Below are 14,967 nucleotides of genomic sequence, written 5' to 3' on the forward strand. Positions count from 1 at the left end.
AAAGATTGTACTGGATAAGTTTGATATGCAAAATTGTAAACCAGCGTCTACACCTATGGATATAAACTTTAGACATGATTTGTTAAAAAGAGATAAATCAGAAAGTCCTGAAATCGAGCATAAGTGTAGAAAATTGATAGGATCTCTTATGTATGCAATGGTATGTTCTAGACCAGATTTGTGTATTTCAATAAGCATACTAAGCAGGTATCAGTCAGGTGCTAGTCAGGAGTTGTGGTATGCGTTAAAAAGATTATTGAGATATGTTAAAGGAACTGTAGATATGAGTTTAATTTTTGAGAAATCAGATAATGACAAAAATTTTATTTATGGATATGCTGACTCGGACTGGGCAGGCAATAGAGTTGATCGTAAGTCAACTGCAGGCTATATATTTAAGATGTTTGGATGTACGGTTTCCTGAGCTTCTCGTAAACAGTCAGCAGTCGCTTTATCGTCAACTGAAGCGGAATATGTAGCGCTTAGTCTAGCTACTAGCGAAGCGTGCTGGCTAAGATACTTATTTAAAGATTTAAAAGTTAATAACAATTATATACCTGTAAAAATTTATGAAGATAATCAATCAGCTATAAAAGTATGTAATAATCCTGAATTTCATCAAAAGTTAAAACATGTTGACATTAAAGTTCATTTTGTTCGAAATAAGCTAAGAGAAAATGTTATTCAAGTAGAATATCTAAGTACTGATAAACAGGTTGGTGATATGTTTACCAAACCGCTAGGAAAACAAAGTTTTCAAAAGTTTCGTACTATTTTAGGTATAGAATAAGTTAAAAAAAATTATATAAAATATTGTTAAAGAAATCTGCCATTGAAGGGGGGTGTTGGAATACAATGGTAAATTTCTTTTATGTGGCAGCACTGATGAAAAGAGCGCGTTTTTTTTTTGTTCCCAGGTCTGTTCTGTGCTTTTCCCCCTGTTCCGTTCCGTTACGTTTTGTATACTTATACTGTGTCTGCGTTCTGCTTTTATAAGTTTATATCTTCAGGAAAAGCTTAAAGTTCTTAATAAATATTCTAATATATACGTCGATAACTGTCTGCTGTTATTTAAAATACCCATAGTACAACATTTGTTTTGACGAATAAATATTCTAATTTGCATAAATAATAAAAAAAAGTGCGAGTGACGGGAATTGAACCCGACTCGTAGTACGTACACTTAAGTCCGTGGTTATCACGTTACTGATTGTGAGTAGGGTTCGATTCCCGTCACTCGCACTTTTTTTTTATTATTTATGCAAATTAGAATATTTATTCATGTAAAACAAAATTAATTCAACAATTTTTTTTAATGTGCACTGTCAGAAAACAATTTTTTTAATGTACTCAGGAAACTGGATATAATTTTTATTTAACTTATAATCTGATTTTACACCTTATATTTAATATATATTTAATTTTTTATATATTGCCCAAAGTTTAACGTCATAAAATTTTGTCCTCGAATTACGTGGAACGTACGCGCGAAAGGCGAAATCTCGTGCCTGCCGCCGCACGAGTCCACGAGACGCTCATCGTTGGTGAGACAAAGCCAGAGCGATGGATTGTTGGTCCTTGTCTGACTCATCTGTTTAGTTCTCAACTCGGTTCTTATCCGAGTAGTTCGGATATGAACCATATCACGGATTCGAACCATTTACCACGCTTTTTACCGAGTGTAACGACGTAGTTTATATACACTTTCTCAGGGGGCGCATTAGTACACGCGTCCGCTGAATCGCGGTGGCCGCTCTCATGTTTCTCTCTGTTATTGCAACTGTCAAGCCTCTGACAAGCTTGCAAGTAAAACAGATCGACTGATCGGGAAAATGAAATAAACATGCGTGCGGTGTGCAAAGCGGCATTGGGCCCAAAATAAGATTGATTACGAGCATCTCCGATATCGCGCTCCTTAAGAACGTCGCGATAAGCACACTTTGTTGCTGCACTACATGACAATGAGTGTTCTCGCGTTTTGGCATTCGTCCTAAGTTACGGAATCCTCGATAAGGGTTCTCGCTTCGCGACGAAGTGAAGTGGATCTCTCTTGCTTTTTTTTCGCTTTTTTACTGCGATGCCGCTGCGTTTCAGCGGCGCGAAGAATAATGCGTTGTCATTGATGACGGTCGAAGGGCACGCGTCCTCGTGCTTGTCAACATTGTCGACTCAACGGTGAACAGGGAGAAATGGGCAAGCAAAACGGCTCGTGCTGGTGGTGCGTAAAGGCCGTCAAGTGGATACCAGTGATATTCATTTTGACGATCGTCGCGTGGTCCTATTACGCTTACGTCGTGCAACTGTGCTACTGTGAGTATTCAAGGATACTTTTAAATTTTACATTATTTTATGCTCGAGCGATTTGTTACTGGCGGAAAAGACCGCGAAAGATGATTTTTCTAACCTCACTTTTTTTATTATTTTTTTTTTTCTATTATCTCGAAATGTGACTCGATATCCATCTTTTCGTAACACTTTGTACGTATTATCGAACACGAGTGTATATAAAATATATTGTTAGAGTATAATTGGGAGCATTCCAGTAAGAAACACACATACAATGTCACGATTGGTTATCAAATAGAACAATTTTCGAGACAAAAATTCTCTAGTCGATAGCCAATTGCGTCACGTGTCTATTTGTTTTTTTTTTTTTGCTGGAAAGCTCCCATTGGTTGTTAGTGGAAATGCAAGTTGCAAAATAAAGCTTTTATATTAAAAAAAAAAATTTTTTTATTACAATACGATATTATATCTGTTTCAGATACAATAGACAGCTATGTTCAAAAAGGTTTGTATATATTGTGTATTATTTTAATCTTGTTAATGTTTGTTGTCATTTTATTATTTAGCTGTTTTTTATCTTTTATTATTATAACTTATTAGTATCACTGTTTTATATATTATATAATGTTGAATATTTTATATCCTATAATTTTGAAACCACACCATTTAATCTTGTGCACACACAATACTTTTATTGTTTTATGTATGTTAACAGCTTTCTACCTGCTTTTCTTCCACATCCTAATTCTGATGTTTTTATGGTCATATTGGCAGACAGTGTATACAAACTTAATGCCGGTGCCAGATAAGGTAATTTATCTAATTTATATAAATCGAATAGTTTATTGTATATTATATAACATGGCTGGAATAATTTTTTTTTATAAACACAGTTTAAAATACCTGATGTCGAAATGGAGAAACTACAGCAAGCTGAAACAGAAGAAGCACAGAGACAAATTTTGGAAAGATTTGCACAGGATCTTCCAGTTACTAATCGCACCATAAAAGGAGGTAATTTTATTTACAGTAAAAATGATTTAATGATGGAAATTTATATACAGGGTGTCCCAGAATGTTTGGGACTAAATTCGTATGCAGATAGAGCGAAATAAACTGAAAGAGTCGAAAAGTTCTCTACCAATTTGCAATTTTCGCAATAGTTAACGAATTATTAATTATTAAAAATCGCCGTATAGCCCGGCCTACTGTCAAATGCAGGCGCGCGGCAAGATGCGGCCGCCCAGCGATCGAGGTTGCTAAGGCTTGTAATTTGTAATAAACATTGCCGCTTGTAATAAACAACTCCTCGCGCGCCTAGTAACCTCGATCACTGGGCGGCCGCATCTTGCCGCGCGTTTGCATTTGACAGTAGGCCGAACTAATACGGCGATTTTTAATAATTAATAATTCGTTAACTATTGCGAAAATTGCAAAATGATAGAGGACTTTTCGACTCAATTCAATTTGCTCTATCTGCACACGAATTTAGTCCCAAACTTTCTGGGACACCCTGTATATATATGTATATAAATACAATATAAGAATGTTTATAATATGTTAATGGCATTATACATTTTTTTTAGCTATGCGATTCTGCGAGAAATGTCAGTTAATAAAGCCTGATAGAGCACACCATTGCAGCGTGTGTGGCACTTGTGTCCTAAAAATGGATCACCACTGTCCATGGGTGAATAATTGCGTAGGCTTCCACAACTACAAATTTTTCATGCTGTTTCTGGCATACGCACTTCTTTACTGTATGTTTATTACCGCCACATCTTTACAATACTTTATACGATTTTGGAAAGTGAGTGTTATTTTTTTTTGTAATTTATAAAAAAAGAGAGAAGATTTACTTAGATAATATGCCAGAATATTTATATCAATAATTTCATCTTACAATTTGTGATAAAGTGAATTTTTTCTTATAGGGTGAATTAGATGGAATGGGTCGATTTCATCTATTATTTCTTTTTTTCGTTGCGTTGATGTTTGCAGTCAGCCTTAATTCTCTTTTCTTCTACCATTGTTATCTTGTTGTGCATAATAGGTCAACGCTAGGTAATTAATATTATATGTTTTAACGCTAATATGTAATATGTGCCGTGCTTCTTGTCTGGGATATTAATTAACACGATATTTACAGAGGCCTTCAGAACACCTATGTTTCGAACAGGAAAAGATAAGGATGGATTTAGTCTGGGAAAATACAATAATTTTCAGGAAGTATTTGGTGACAATCCACGGCTTTGGTTTCTTCCTATATTTAGTAGGTATGTATCTATTTTGTTTAATACTTTCTATGCGACGGAATTGCGTGATTTACAAAGTGGGAACCAGTTGCACAATACATAATAACTGAATTATTGTATCAATTTGTATGCTTCTAGTATACTGCCTATGATAATCTTTACCATAAAAAAGCAACTATGCAGTTTATGGCATATTTAAACGAAATTTGAAATGCAGTAACATATAAGTACTGCAGGGCCTTGAGTAAAGTGTGAGCAATTTTAATTTTTTCAAAGTTTATTTTCCTTCAAAGGCAAAACAATTGCATGTTTCATGTAATTATTTTTTATTTCTAGTTTTTTATATATAAAATATATTATTTTATCTAAAATATACATGTAGAATGCTCCAATTATGTGATAATATTTCTATATATGATATTATTTCAATTCAGTCTTCTTTCATATAAAATCAATTTATAGGAAGATTTACACGTATCATTGAAATATAAAATATATGTGTATGCGCGTGTGTGCGTGTGTTGAAAACCTACTTTAATACATCTTTGTGTTATAGCAGTTATATAAAAGAAATATGTATGATTTATATCTTATATTTATAATCAGAGCAGAGGATACATATGTATACAGATCGTTAATAAGTTGAAATTTGTACTTCTTTATCCCGTGTGTGTATAAACTCTTTTTCCCTTTTTTTTATGCAAATGTAGTTTTATAGAAATGTAAAAACTGTTGTTTTGGTGCACCATTGACTAGTATGCAACTTTCGCACATTTTAAATTATTTCTATGAGCACTATGTTTATTTGCACCGATTATGGCCGATAAGAGATATTATAGTAGATTCAGATTCACTTGTGTGTCAGAGACACAATTTTTCACTTTTAAATTGGAGTGGTTGCATTGGATGTGTTCTAGTCTGGGAAATGGTGTCGTCTATCCAGTAAGATCGCAACACCAGGGCACACCCAATACTTATGACTCCATGGGCAGTACTCAGAACAGGTCAGCATCATAAACACTTTAAATACAAATGCACTGTTAATTATCTTGATTTACTTGATCTTTACTGTGGAACTCGTTTATCTCTGCTAAAGATATGATTGGCGCATAAATAATATACATAAATACTGTTGAGGCTCCTGCCTCTTCGCCGACTATGTTGGAATTGTGAAATCAGAGGTGAGAAAACACACGCTAAAAAAATCTTAGATGCCATTTCGAAATAAAAAGTTATTTCGATAAAACCACTTCAGATGGCTTTAGCACACTCTTAAATTATATATATATTTTTTTAATATTTACATATACTATTATATTTTTTTCGAGAGTTCCAGAGTTCCAAAGTAATGACACGATTTACAAGTGCTTTCACAGGTTGCATGCAACGCATTTGCATATTGTATTTTTGTTTGACGCTGCCTATCATTTCTATAACTATATTTTCCCAATCTTTTCTTAATAACTTTGCTATAATATCTGCAAGGTCTATAAAATCCTTATCCTCTTCTGCTTCTGAGAAGATTTTCTTTGCAATTACGTTTGTGTTTCACAGAATTGACAATTTACAGTTTGCATATTATTTTCAACTTACTACACAATATAATTTTTAATCGGTTTTATATTTTTACGTTTTTATATATTTTTTTTAAATTGAAAATTTTAGAGAAAATAAAGAAAATAATATAAGGGATATTACTGCCAAATAATAGAAAAACTTTATAAAGGCTCTGCAATATTCTCTAAAAATATCTTAGTTATGCATAATATTTTATTTATATATAAATATTTATTTATTTATAGAATGTGTGTATATTGAAACATTTAATCATTATGTATCTTTATTATGTATAAACACAATTTAGAGATTATATATTGATTTTTTTCCTTTTAAAGTTGCATGTGCCCTATATGTCACATTATAAATTTCAATTAAAGACGAATTTGCATAAAATTTACAATCTGCATATAATTTTTATATTATTACGTGAGGTATTGTGCATCTGGTTCTTACAGACAGTACTTGTAGTACGAAGATGGTGTAACTATGTATAACAATAATTTTTTTTTATGGAAGAAGTATCTCTCTTCTTACGCGATATCTTCTTTCTTTATTAAAATTAATTTTCGAAATTACATTAAATTAACAAATGAGCGAAAAAAAATAATAAATGAAATCAACGAAACAAGATAATGATGATGATGATAACGATACATAAGATAGTTACATCATGAGGATAGTAAACATGGGATGACATCAAGTAGAAGGTAGGGTATGGCTTGCAGCTTTGGAGACGGGGTAAACTTTCCTGAGCGGCTGTGCAATGAGGATACACATACTCTGTTGGGAACCCATGGCACCCAACAGTGGAGTGACGAAACCGAGTTTGATTCCCCACCTCCCTACGTAAATCAGGTACTTTATAGGCTCGATCCTTAGATTATCGAGATGGTCGATTTTGCTCAAAACAAGTAGAGCACATATTAAGACCTCCTGGCTCCTCTCCGACCATGTTGGAATTGTGACGTCAGAGGCGAGAAAACACACGCTAAAAATTCTTATTGTTAGATGCCATTTCGAAATAAAAGATATTTCGATGAAACCATTTCAGATGGTTTTAGCACACTCTTAAAATACCTCGAAAACTTTTCCTTTATAATTAATCAACAGCTGTAAAATAACTGTAATATGAGATGCAGTTCGTCTGGCTTTTGCACATGCGCAACCATTCCAAAGTCTGATATCAAGATTATTTACGGTTGTTGATTGACTATCAAGGGAAAAGAAGAGTTTTCGAGGTATGTTAAAAGTGTGCTAAAGCCATCTGAAATAGTGTTTCATCGAAATATCTTTTTATTTAAACATGGTATCTAAGAATTTTCAGCGTGTGCTTTCTCGTCTCTGACGTCACGATCTAACATGGCCGCGGCGAGGACCCACGAGCCTTAAAACAAATAAAACATTTATGTATTAGGTATTAAGTTCCTTATATACTTATGCATAGATATTTTGTTTTGATTATTTAACGGTCTACACAGCTAGCTGTAAATCTTGATTGAAATAAAGTGTATCTAACTTATAACTTTGATTTTCATAGATCATGGGAATTTGGAATTGATTTTTTTCTGAGTGAAAATGTGGTATCGATAATTTCCGAATTAGAAACGATTACTTTCGCGCGAATTTATAATCTCTAGCTTATCTCTATATAAATAGATAATAAATATATTGGATTTTCTAATAGAAATTTCAATTTCTAGTCTAGTTAAGTGAGATAATGTGTTAAAAAATTGGAAAATTATGTATATTATAAACTATTTGATTCTACTCGATATTTTCCTTCATTGAGCAATTGACTCCAAATGATCAAAGAATTTATCAATTAGAATTAAAGTCATAAGTTGTGGAACATCCTGTTTATTTGGAGGACTTGGCATATTAGTTCTTACATTATAGCAAATAAATCGATGTATATCTAGAAAAAAATTTGAATTGTGATAAATGTGGAATTTATATTACGTTATACAATGAATGTATATTATTTTAAAAAAACGCTATTTATCTATTAATAGATAACAGACAAAGATATATACATTCCGATACTGATTACAAATATACTCTTTGTTATTTAGAAATGAATATTTGTATCTATAAAGGATAAAGTAGGAAAAATATACTTTAAACATCTTTATAAAAGAAAGCTAGTTTCTTTCTGTAAAAAATAAGGTTTTATTTATCTATCCAGTTCCTATCCTATATAATGCACACATCAACAAATATTAAATTATATTGATGTAAATTAAATTAAATATTAAAAATATTGAAAACAATATTAAGAAATACAAAAAACAATATATACACTGTGATCAATAATTGATTAAATGCATAATGTTTTCTGCGTAAAATTTACACATGCATCACACAAAGTTTTCTCATAAAAATGTATACGAATCAAATTATATATAAAATATACATCATATGCTATACGAAAAGAAAATACAGTAAGTTTCCGATTTTAATACTAATAAATATTAAACATTTTTTTGCTGAGTGCTCCTGCTTCCACGATAAACTAATTAAACATTCATGAGCTATTTGCTTTTATTTTCCCTTTTAATAATTTTGTATCAAACTGGTAAGAGATAACTCAATTTGAAACAATCTATAACATTAATATTCTCTGTAATATTCTTATAAGATTTTTTTTTGTTTCCCATTTTCGATTTTGTAGTATATACTTATTGTAGTACATACGTAGAAATATGTAAAAATAAGTTATGCAATCGCATATTTTTCTTGTTTAAAATAGAAAGATTGATCTCTCTCTATATATTTTTTTAAAAGTTTGTAGTAAATTTGTTCTAATTTGTTTATAAATGAAAAAAACAGGCAACTTTGAATTTTATTTACAGCATATATATAGTATGATGTATAAGTAAATATAATATGATATTTCTCTTTGATACAATTTATTTTACCGAATTTTTGATTGATCACAGGTCCACTATTGATCAAATGACTTTGGTACAGGAAGCTACAATTTTGGCTCTTGGCACTGGGTAATATCCATAATCCCCTGATGATATATTACAGTTAATTTCATGCTTGCATGCATATGTACAATACATACATATAAAGTTTTTGAACACTCGGGCGTTCTTTCCTTTTTTTCATTCTATAATCTTGAACTCTCTATTTGAACTTAATGTATACTTTATCTGGGTGTGAGGAATGCAATTTAACACCGCTTACATTTTTTACAATGATGGTATTTATGTAACAACATTTGGGAAAGCTATAGCTTTGGTTTGATTTTTTGTGCGATATGTGATTCGACGGCATTTATTACATATATATCTTGTTTTTGTTGTAATGCATAAAAGATCATGTCCTACATTATTGCTATCATGTTTTACAAAATTCATAGTAATTCTCTTAATATAATGTATTTAAAATATTTTACAGCACTGCTGTGATAGGTCCTTCTGTTGATGTCGACCAACCACTGATGAATACCACTACAGAATCTGTCTGAATAGCACCGTTTGTACGACAAATCGGCTTTCATGCAATTGCTATTTTTGTTTTGATACCGAGTATAATTCGGAATATAATATTGATTTATATTTGGTATGCTTTTTTACATTTTAAGGCTCTTGGCTCCTCGCCGACCATGTTGGCATTGTGACGTCAGAGGTGAGAAAACACGCTAAAAATTCTTAGATGCCATTTTGAAATAAAAAAATATTTCGATGAAACCATTTCAGATGGCTTAGCACACTCTTAAAATACCTCGAAAACTATCGTTTTCCCTTTATATCCCCAATCAACAGCTGTAAAATGAGGCCCAGTCTGGTCTTTGCATATGCGCAGTCATTCCGCATGACAAAGTCTGATATCATGATCATTTTACGATTGCTAATTGATTGTCAAGGGAAAAGAATAGTTTTCGAGGTATTTTAAAGTGTACTAAAGCCATCTGAAGTAGTGTTTCATCGAAATATCTTTTTATTTAAAAATGGCATCTAAGAATTTTCAGTGTATGCTTTCTCGCCTCTGACGTCACAATCTAACATGGCCGCGGCAAGGACCCAGGAGTCTTAAAGAAACCTTTTTTAAATTATTGGCATTGTGCATTCAAATTTCTTATAAATTGTAAATTCACACTGAAATTGTTAGTCCAGTAATAAATGCAAGTATTTTTTGACATTACGGATTGTGTCTCTCCTGCATACATCAAGAAATTTGAATATATTAACTGTATTATAATATATATTGTAATATATATTATACATGGATCGTTGTTAAAAAAATTGTTACAATTACTTGTAATTTTAATCATAGTACGCCGCGCATATAATTAGATTATCCTGTAGTGTAATACATTAATATCTGTTATATTACAAATTTATAATTGCTTGAGTGTGTAGATTTACTTGTACCATAAATAATGAGACGAGTCACTGCAGTATAATCCAAAGATTACTGCATTTGCAATGACTATCTTTGTCAAGATATAGACATATATGGGTGTGTTAAACAAAACAAGATTTACAAATAAAGGTTCGTTTATACTTGTGAAAAATAGGATGATTCTAAAATTCGCTTCTTTTATTAGAATTTTATGTAAATTATGTTCATAATTTATTTTTACATAAAATAATATTAATAAAAAGAATGCAATGAGTAAAGGAAGTAAAAAATTATGAATAGAAATATATTTGTCTGATTCATTTATAAAATATGCATTAATGATACGAAAATACATATATTTACACCATAGATGTGTACACAAAATTTATTGTAATCATTTATCATTGTGTAGTAAGAATCATCCTATTAATTTCTTGAGAATAAACTACTTAATATTATTTTATTTTATTTTACATAATATAAAATTTGATATATTAAATATCAGTTTTTAAACTTTTTAACATTAGTTGCAGTATAATGCTGTTAAACAGAAAATAATGAAAATGCCTGTACTTATATCTGTAAGCACTTTTGATTATTTGATTAACACATTAATTTGAAAAGAGAACAAAATAAACATTTTTTAAAAATACTTAAACTCAGAAAATAAATTATGCTACATGTGGTGTACTTTACTACATGCTATGAATTTCAGACACAAGATTGTATGTACTCATCTTATATTAGACTGCCATATTTTTGCTTATATACGAGTTAAGATATTATTTATGTTTATATTCGTGCGAGATATAAAAGCAATATATGCTTTATCAATCTGACATGTATATAATAATTATTAAAAGACAAAATAAACATGTAAACATAATATTTACATATATATATATGAGCTATGTAATAATGTTTATTTAGATATTTTAATAATTCTTTGTATTTCTCTCTTATACGAGTTAAAATTAAAATCGAAAATTATTCATTAATTACAATTAGCAATCTGTTTATTATTTTTAAGATGTAATAAATGTGTTTACATAAAATTGGTAGATGTTTATTATTTCATTATATTATAATACACAGACATAATATGAATACATATATATATATACAGGGTGTCCCAGAATTAGCGGATCACTTGTTAATGACTGATTCCTGGGATCATTTGGAGGCGATTTGTCCTCAACAAAAATGTCGTGGTATCAATAATTTTCGAGTTATAAGCGATTAAAAATAATGGGTTTTTTCGCAAATTAAGCCTTGTAGAAATAAAATATTAACAAAACCACATTCTTCAATTAACTTTAAATAGAGTTTACTTTAATAGAATTTTAATTTAAGGCTTAGTTACAAAGATACATGACGGCAAAAATTGGGAACAAAAAAATGATGGCTTTCCTCGACATTTTTGCTGAGGAAAAATCGTCTCCAAATGATCCTAGGAATCTGCCATTAACAGGTGATCCGCTAATTCTGAGATACCCTGTATATATATATATATATATATATATATATACATTTCTGATTTAAGACGTTATAAATAAAAAAAAAAATTCATATATTTATATGTATACATAACATATATGTATATGTATGTATATATATATATTAGGGTGTGTAAAAAAAAAGTTTTTATTTTCGCCCGCATTCCAGCTAAAAAGTTAGCTAGTGGGGAGATAATAATTACCCTAAAATGTCAACTCCAATAGATTTCATTTAATGGTTCCACATTCGCCTTGAAATTTTCCCATTTTTTTCTCAATAAATTCGACTTATCTTCATCAAAATCAATTAAAACAATTCAAATTTCAATCTCAGTAGTTACTGTAGACTGTGTTGATAACTGCTAAAACAAAGTAAATTAAAAACGCAGTAGAAAAATGAATGAAAGATCTAAAAAAATAAAAAAGGGCGTTTTTTTCAATTTTTATCTATTTTTTTTAACATAAATAATACACCAACTAATAAATGTGTATTATTTGTTAAAAAAAAGATAAAAATTGAAAAAAACGCCTTTTTCTAATTTTTTTAGATCTTTCATCCATTTTTCTACTGCGTTTTTAATTTACTTTGTTTTAGCAGTTATCAACACAGTCTACAGCTACAGTAACTACTGAGATTGAAATTTGAATTGTTTTAATTGATTTTGATAAAGATAAGTCGAATTTATTGAGAAAAACCGCATTCCCCGTATTATTTAAATGGGAAAATTTCAAGGCGAATGTGGAACCATTAAATAAAATCTATTGGAGTTGGCATTTTAGGGTAATTATTATCTCCCCACTAGTTAACATTTTAGCTGGAATGCGGGCAAAATAAAAATTTTTTTTTTTTAAACACCCTAATATATATATATACATATACACATACATACATACATGCATACATGCATCATACACACATGAATACTTATTTACAGATTGTAACCATATTTCTTAATCCAATTTAATCCTTCTGTTGTTAATGATTTTGGTCGATATTCCAAACCAATATATCCAGTATAGCCAGTTCTTTCCAATAAAGAAAAAACGTATTTGTAATCAATCTCGCCTGGAGTATCTGGTTCATGTCTATCAGGAACTTGCGCTACTTGAATGTGGCCTATAAGAATAATAGTATTATACTTTATGAAAATAATAATATGAATATATTACAGAGTGTCTACTCCCTGGAAAAACGGGATTATCAAGGATTTCTTTTTACCTTAAAAAATCCGGAATTTCTTATGGAATTTTATTAAGACTCAGGAAATTTTTTCAAAAATTGTCTGAGAATTTTATATTGTAAGCGATTGATAATCCGCTGATTAATCAAATTAGCAATCATATATAATTGCTTTCTTTGTAATCGTATAAATAGAAAACATTAGAAAGCGCATACAATAAAGATACTTATTTTAAAAAGCATCTACAAGTTTTTTTTATTTTATTTGGAATTTTAAATAAAAATGCCTGGAAGATCAAAGAATTCTCATGGAACTTTTTACAAGATTTAAATAGACACCCTGTATTAACATAATTTTTTGTATTGTTTGTTGCATCTGAAAATTAATATATAATATAAAGAAACTAACCCACATAGGGCAAAAAATCCTGAATGCATTTTGTAATATTACCACAGCAATGTTGTAAATGGAAAATATCCATTTGTAGCTTAAAATGTACATTGTTTATCTTCTTTACCAAATTGAAAGCTGTAATGACGAAAACAAAAAGTTATTCTGTAAGTCCATTATAAGAAAAAGAATACCGATAATTACATTAAAAATTAATTTGATCTCGCACCTTTCTGAAAATTATTCATGTAATAATTTGGTACACTATAATTATTAATTGGTTCAATAAGAATGACAATGTCTTCCAATTTACATTTTTTAATTGCATACAACAGGTTTTTTTCATAAACTATATCGTTAGCAGTGGTGGGTGATTCCACTTTTCCTGACATTACATGAATCCTAAGGATAGAATCTTAAGAATAGAATTTGTTGTCATATTATATAGCAAAAATTGTTCATCCATACAAGCATTCTCAGTCTAATATTGTATGTGCCTTTACAACTTATTATAGTTATACTCACATCTTACAATCCAAAGCTTTTGCATATTCTATTGTCTTCTCAATACTCTTCTTGAAATTTTCCTCTTCACCTGGAATTGCAGCAAAACCCAATTCCCCTTTTGTAACATCACCTTGCGACACGTTAAAAAAAGTTAAAAAAAGAATTAATGAGATTATTTTTATAAATATGTAACATGTGAACATAAATACAACATAAATACAATATATACCTGTGAATACATTCAAAAGTATTTGATCGACATCTGCTTTTTTTTTAGCTGCAGCGACCTGTTGAACAGAGAAGCCAAATGGAAATCCACTTTCAACTGTTTTAAATCCTGCTTGCTTAGCCAGCTGATATCTATCAATAATATTCGGAGCCTCCGTAAACATAAAAGATAGGTTACTAGCAAACTTTAAAGTCATGGCAGTGGTTGTAAGAAACGTGACCTATGCAAAATAAAGTTTTAGTTAATTACAACATTTACCGATGTATTATATAATAATTCTTATCTTTTTGATAAGAAAAACTCTATAGCAACTAGATAGATAATTAGACAACAAACATCGATAACTGCCATATAACACGTAACTAGCATGTATTGTAAGAAATATGACCGAGATATTCTCTGAGTATATTTTATAAGATGATATACATATATATGGATGTATGAAATAAAAAGAAACAGATCAGATAAAGGAGTCTTTAACACTGGATAATAAAAGATTGATTTATGAAAGACGTATCTTTGCAATAAGGTAACGTTTAATTGATAAATATTAAGTGTGTGATTACAATATGCTCGCTAGAGATCTCGCCAAGGTTACGCTGTAATTGTTCGTTCAATACAAGATAACAATATATAAGTTTTAATTACAACATTTAAACGAATGTCTGTACTTTTATACCAAAGGACTTCCGAATCGATTTCGACCGGTG

The 14,967-nt window shown here is 30.3% G+C and overlaps 2 protein-coding genes across 11 annotated transcripts; one reads left to right on the forward strand and one right to left on the reverse strand.

Annotated features, from left to right (window-relative positions):
• Window positions 1–1,753: 1,753 nt before the first annotated feature.
• Window positions 1,754–11,355, forward strand: LOC145941351 (palmitoyltransferase ZDHHC2). Of its 10 annotated transcripts, XM_083047463.1 has the most exons (11): window positions 1,755–2,310; window positions 2,765–2,791; window positions 3,002–3,096; window positions 3,180–3,300; window positions 3,873–4,096; window positions 4,221–4,350; window positions 4,436–4,562; window positions 5,459–5,545; window positions 6,827–6,956; window positions 9,041–9,100; window positions 9,507–11,355. In XM_083047463.1, exons 1-10 carry the CDS (start codon window positions 2,190–2,192, stop codon window positions 9,050–9,052), a joined length of 1,074 nt encoding a protein of 357 aa, XP_082903589.1. In that variant the 5' UTR covers window positions 1,755–2,189; the 3' UTR covers window positions 9,053–9,100; window positions 9,507–11,355. The 10 variants fall into 10 exon arrangements, 9 of the variants coding, with proteins under 9 accessions (XP_082903588.1, XP_082903589.1, XP_082903590.1 ...); XM_083047462.1 differs by lacking the exons at window positions 9,041–9,100; window positions 9,507–11,355 and adding an exon at window positions 7,639–8,241 and having other exon boundaries at window positions 1,754–2,310; XM_083047464.1 differs by lacking the exon at window positions 6,827–6,956.
• A 97-nt stretch (window positions 11,356–11,452) lies between these two features.
• Window positions 11,453–14,645, reverse strand: Gip (hydroxypyruvate isomerase-like protein Gip). The gene is given in 7 exon segments (XM_083047471.1): window positions 11,453–12,968; window positions 12,970–13,067; window positions 13,540–13,659; window positions 13,751–13,923; window positions 14,047–14,158; window positions 14,258–14,477; window positions 14,594–14,645. Coding segments are annotated over 7 exon segments (798 nt in total). The 5' UTR covers window positions 14,627–14,645; the 3' UTR covers window positions 11,453–12,926.
• Between the last annotated feature and the right edge of the window lie 322 nt (window positions 14,646–14,967).

The sequence above is a fragment of the Prenolepis imparis genome, unplaced genomic scaffold (assembly GCF_030444845.1).
Source record: "Prenolepis imparis isolate NDT839.2.m4 unplaced genomic scaffold, iyPreImpa1.0 SCAF_10, whole genome shotgun sequence".
Taxonomy (NCBI): domain Eukaryota; kingdom Metazoa; phylum Arthropoda; class Insecta; order Hymenoptera; family Formicidae; genus Prenolepis; species Prenolepis imparis.

Excerpts from the sequence above, each read along its gene's own strand:
- LOC145941351 (XM_083047461.1), top strand. The coding sequence starts at position 2,190 with ATGGGCAAGCAAAACGGCTCGTGCTGGTGGTGCGTAAAGGCCGTCAAG. Across the intron at positions 2,311-2,764 it reads CGTCGTGCAACTGTGCTACT|ATACAATAGACAGCTATGTT; the intron begins GTGAGTATTCAA and ends TATCTGTTTCAG. Across the intron at positions 5,546-6,826 it reads ATGGGCAGTACTCAGAACAG|CTTTGGAGACGGGGTAAACT; the intron begins GTCAGCATCATA and ends TATGGCTTGCAG.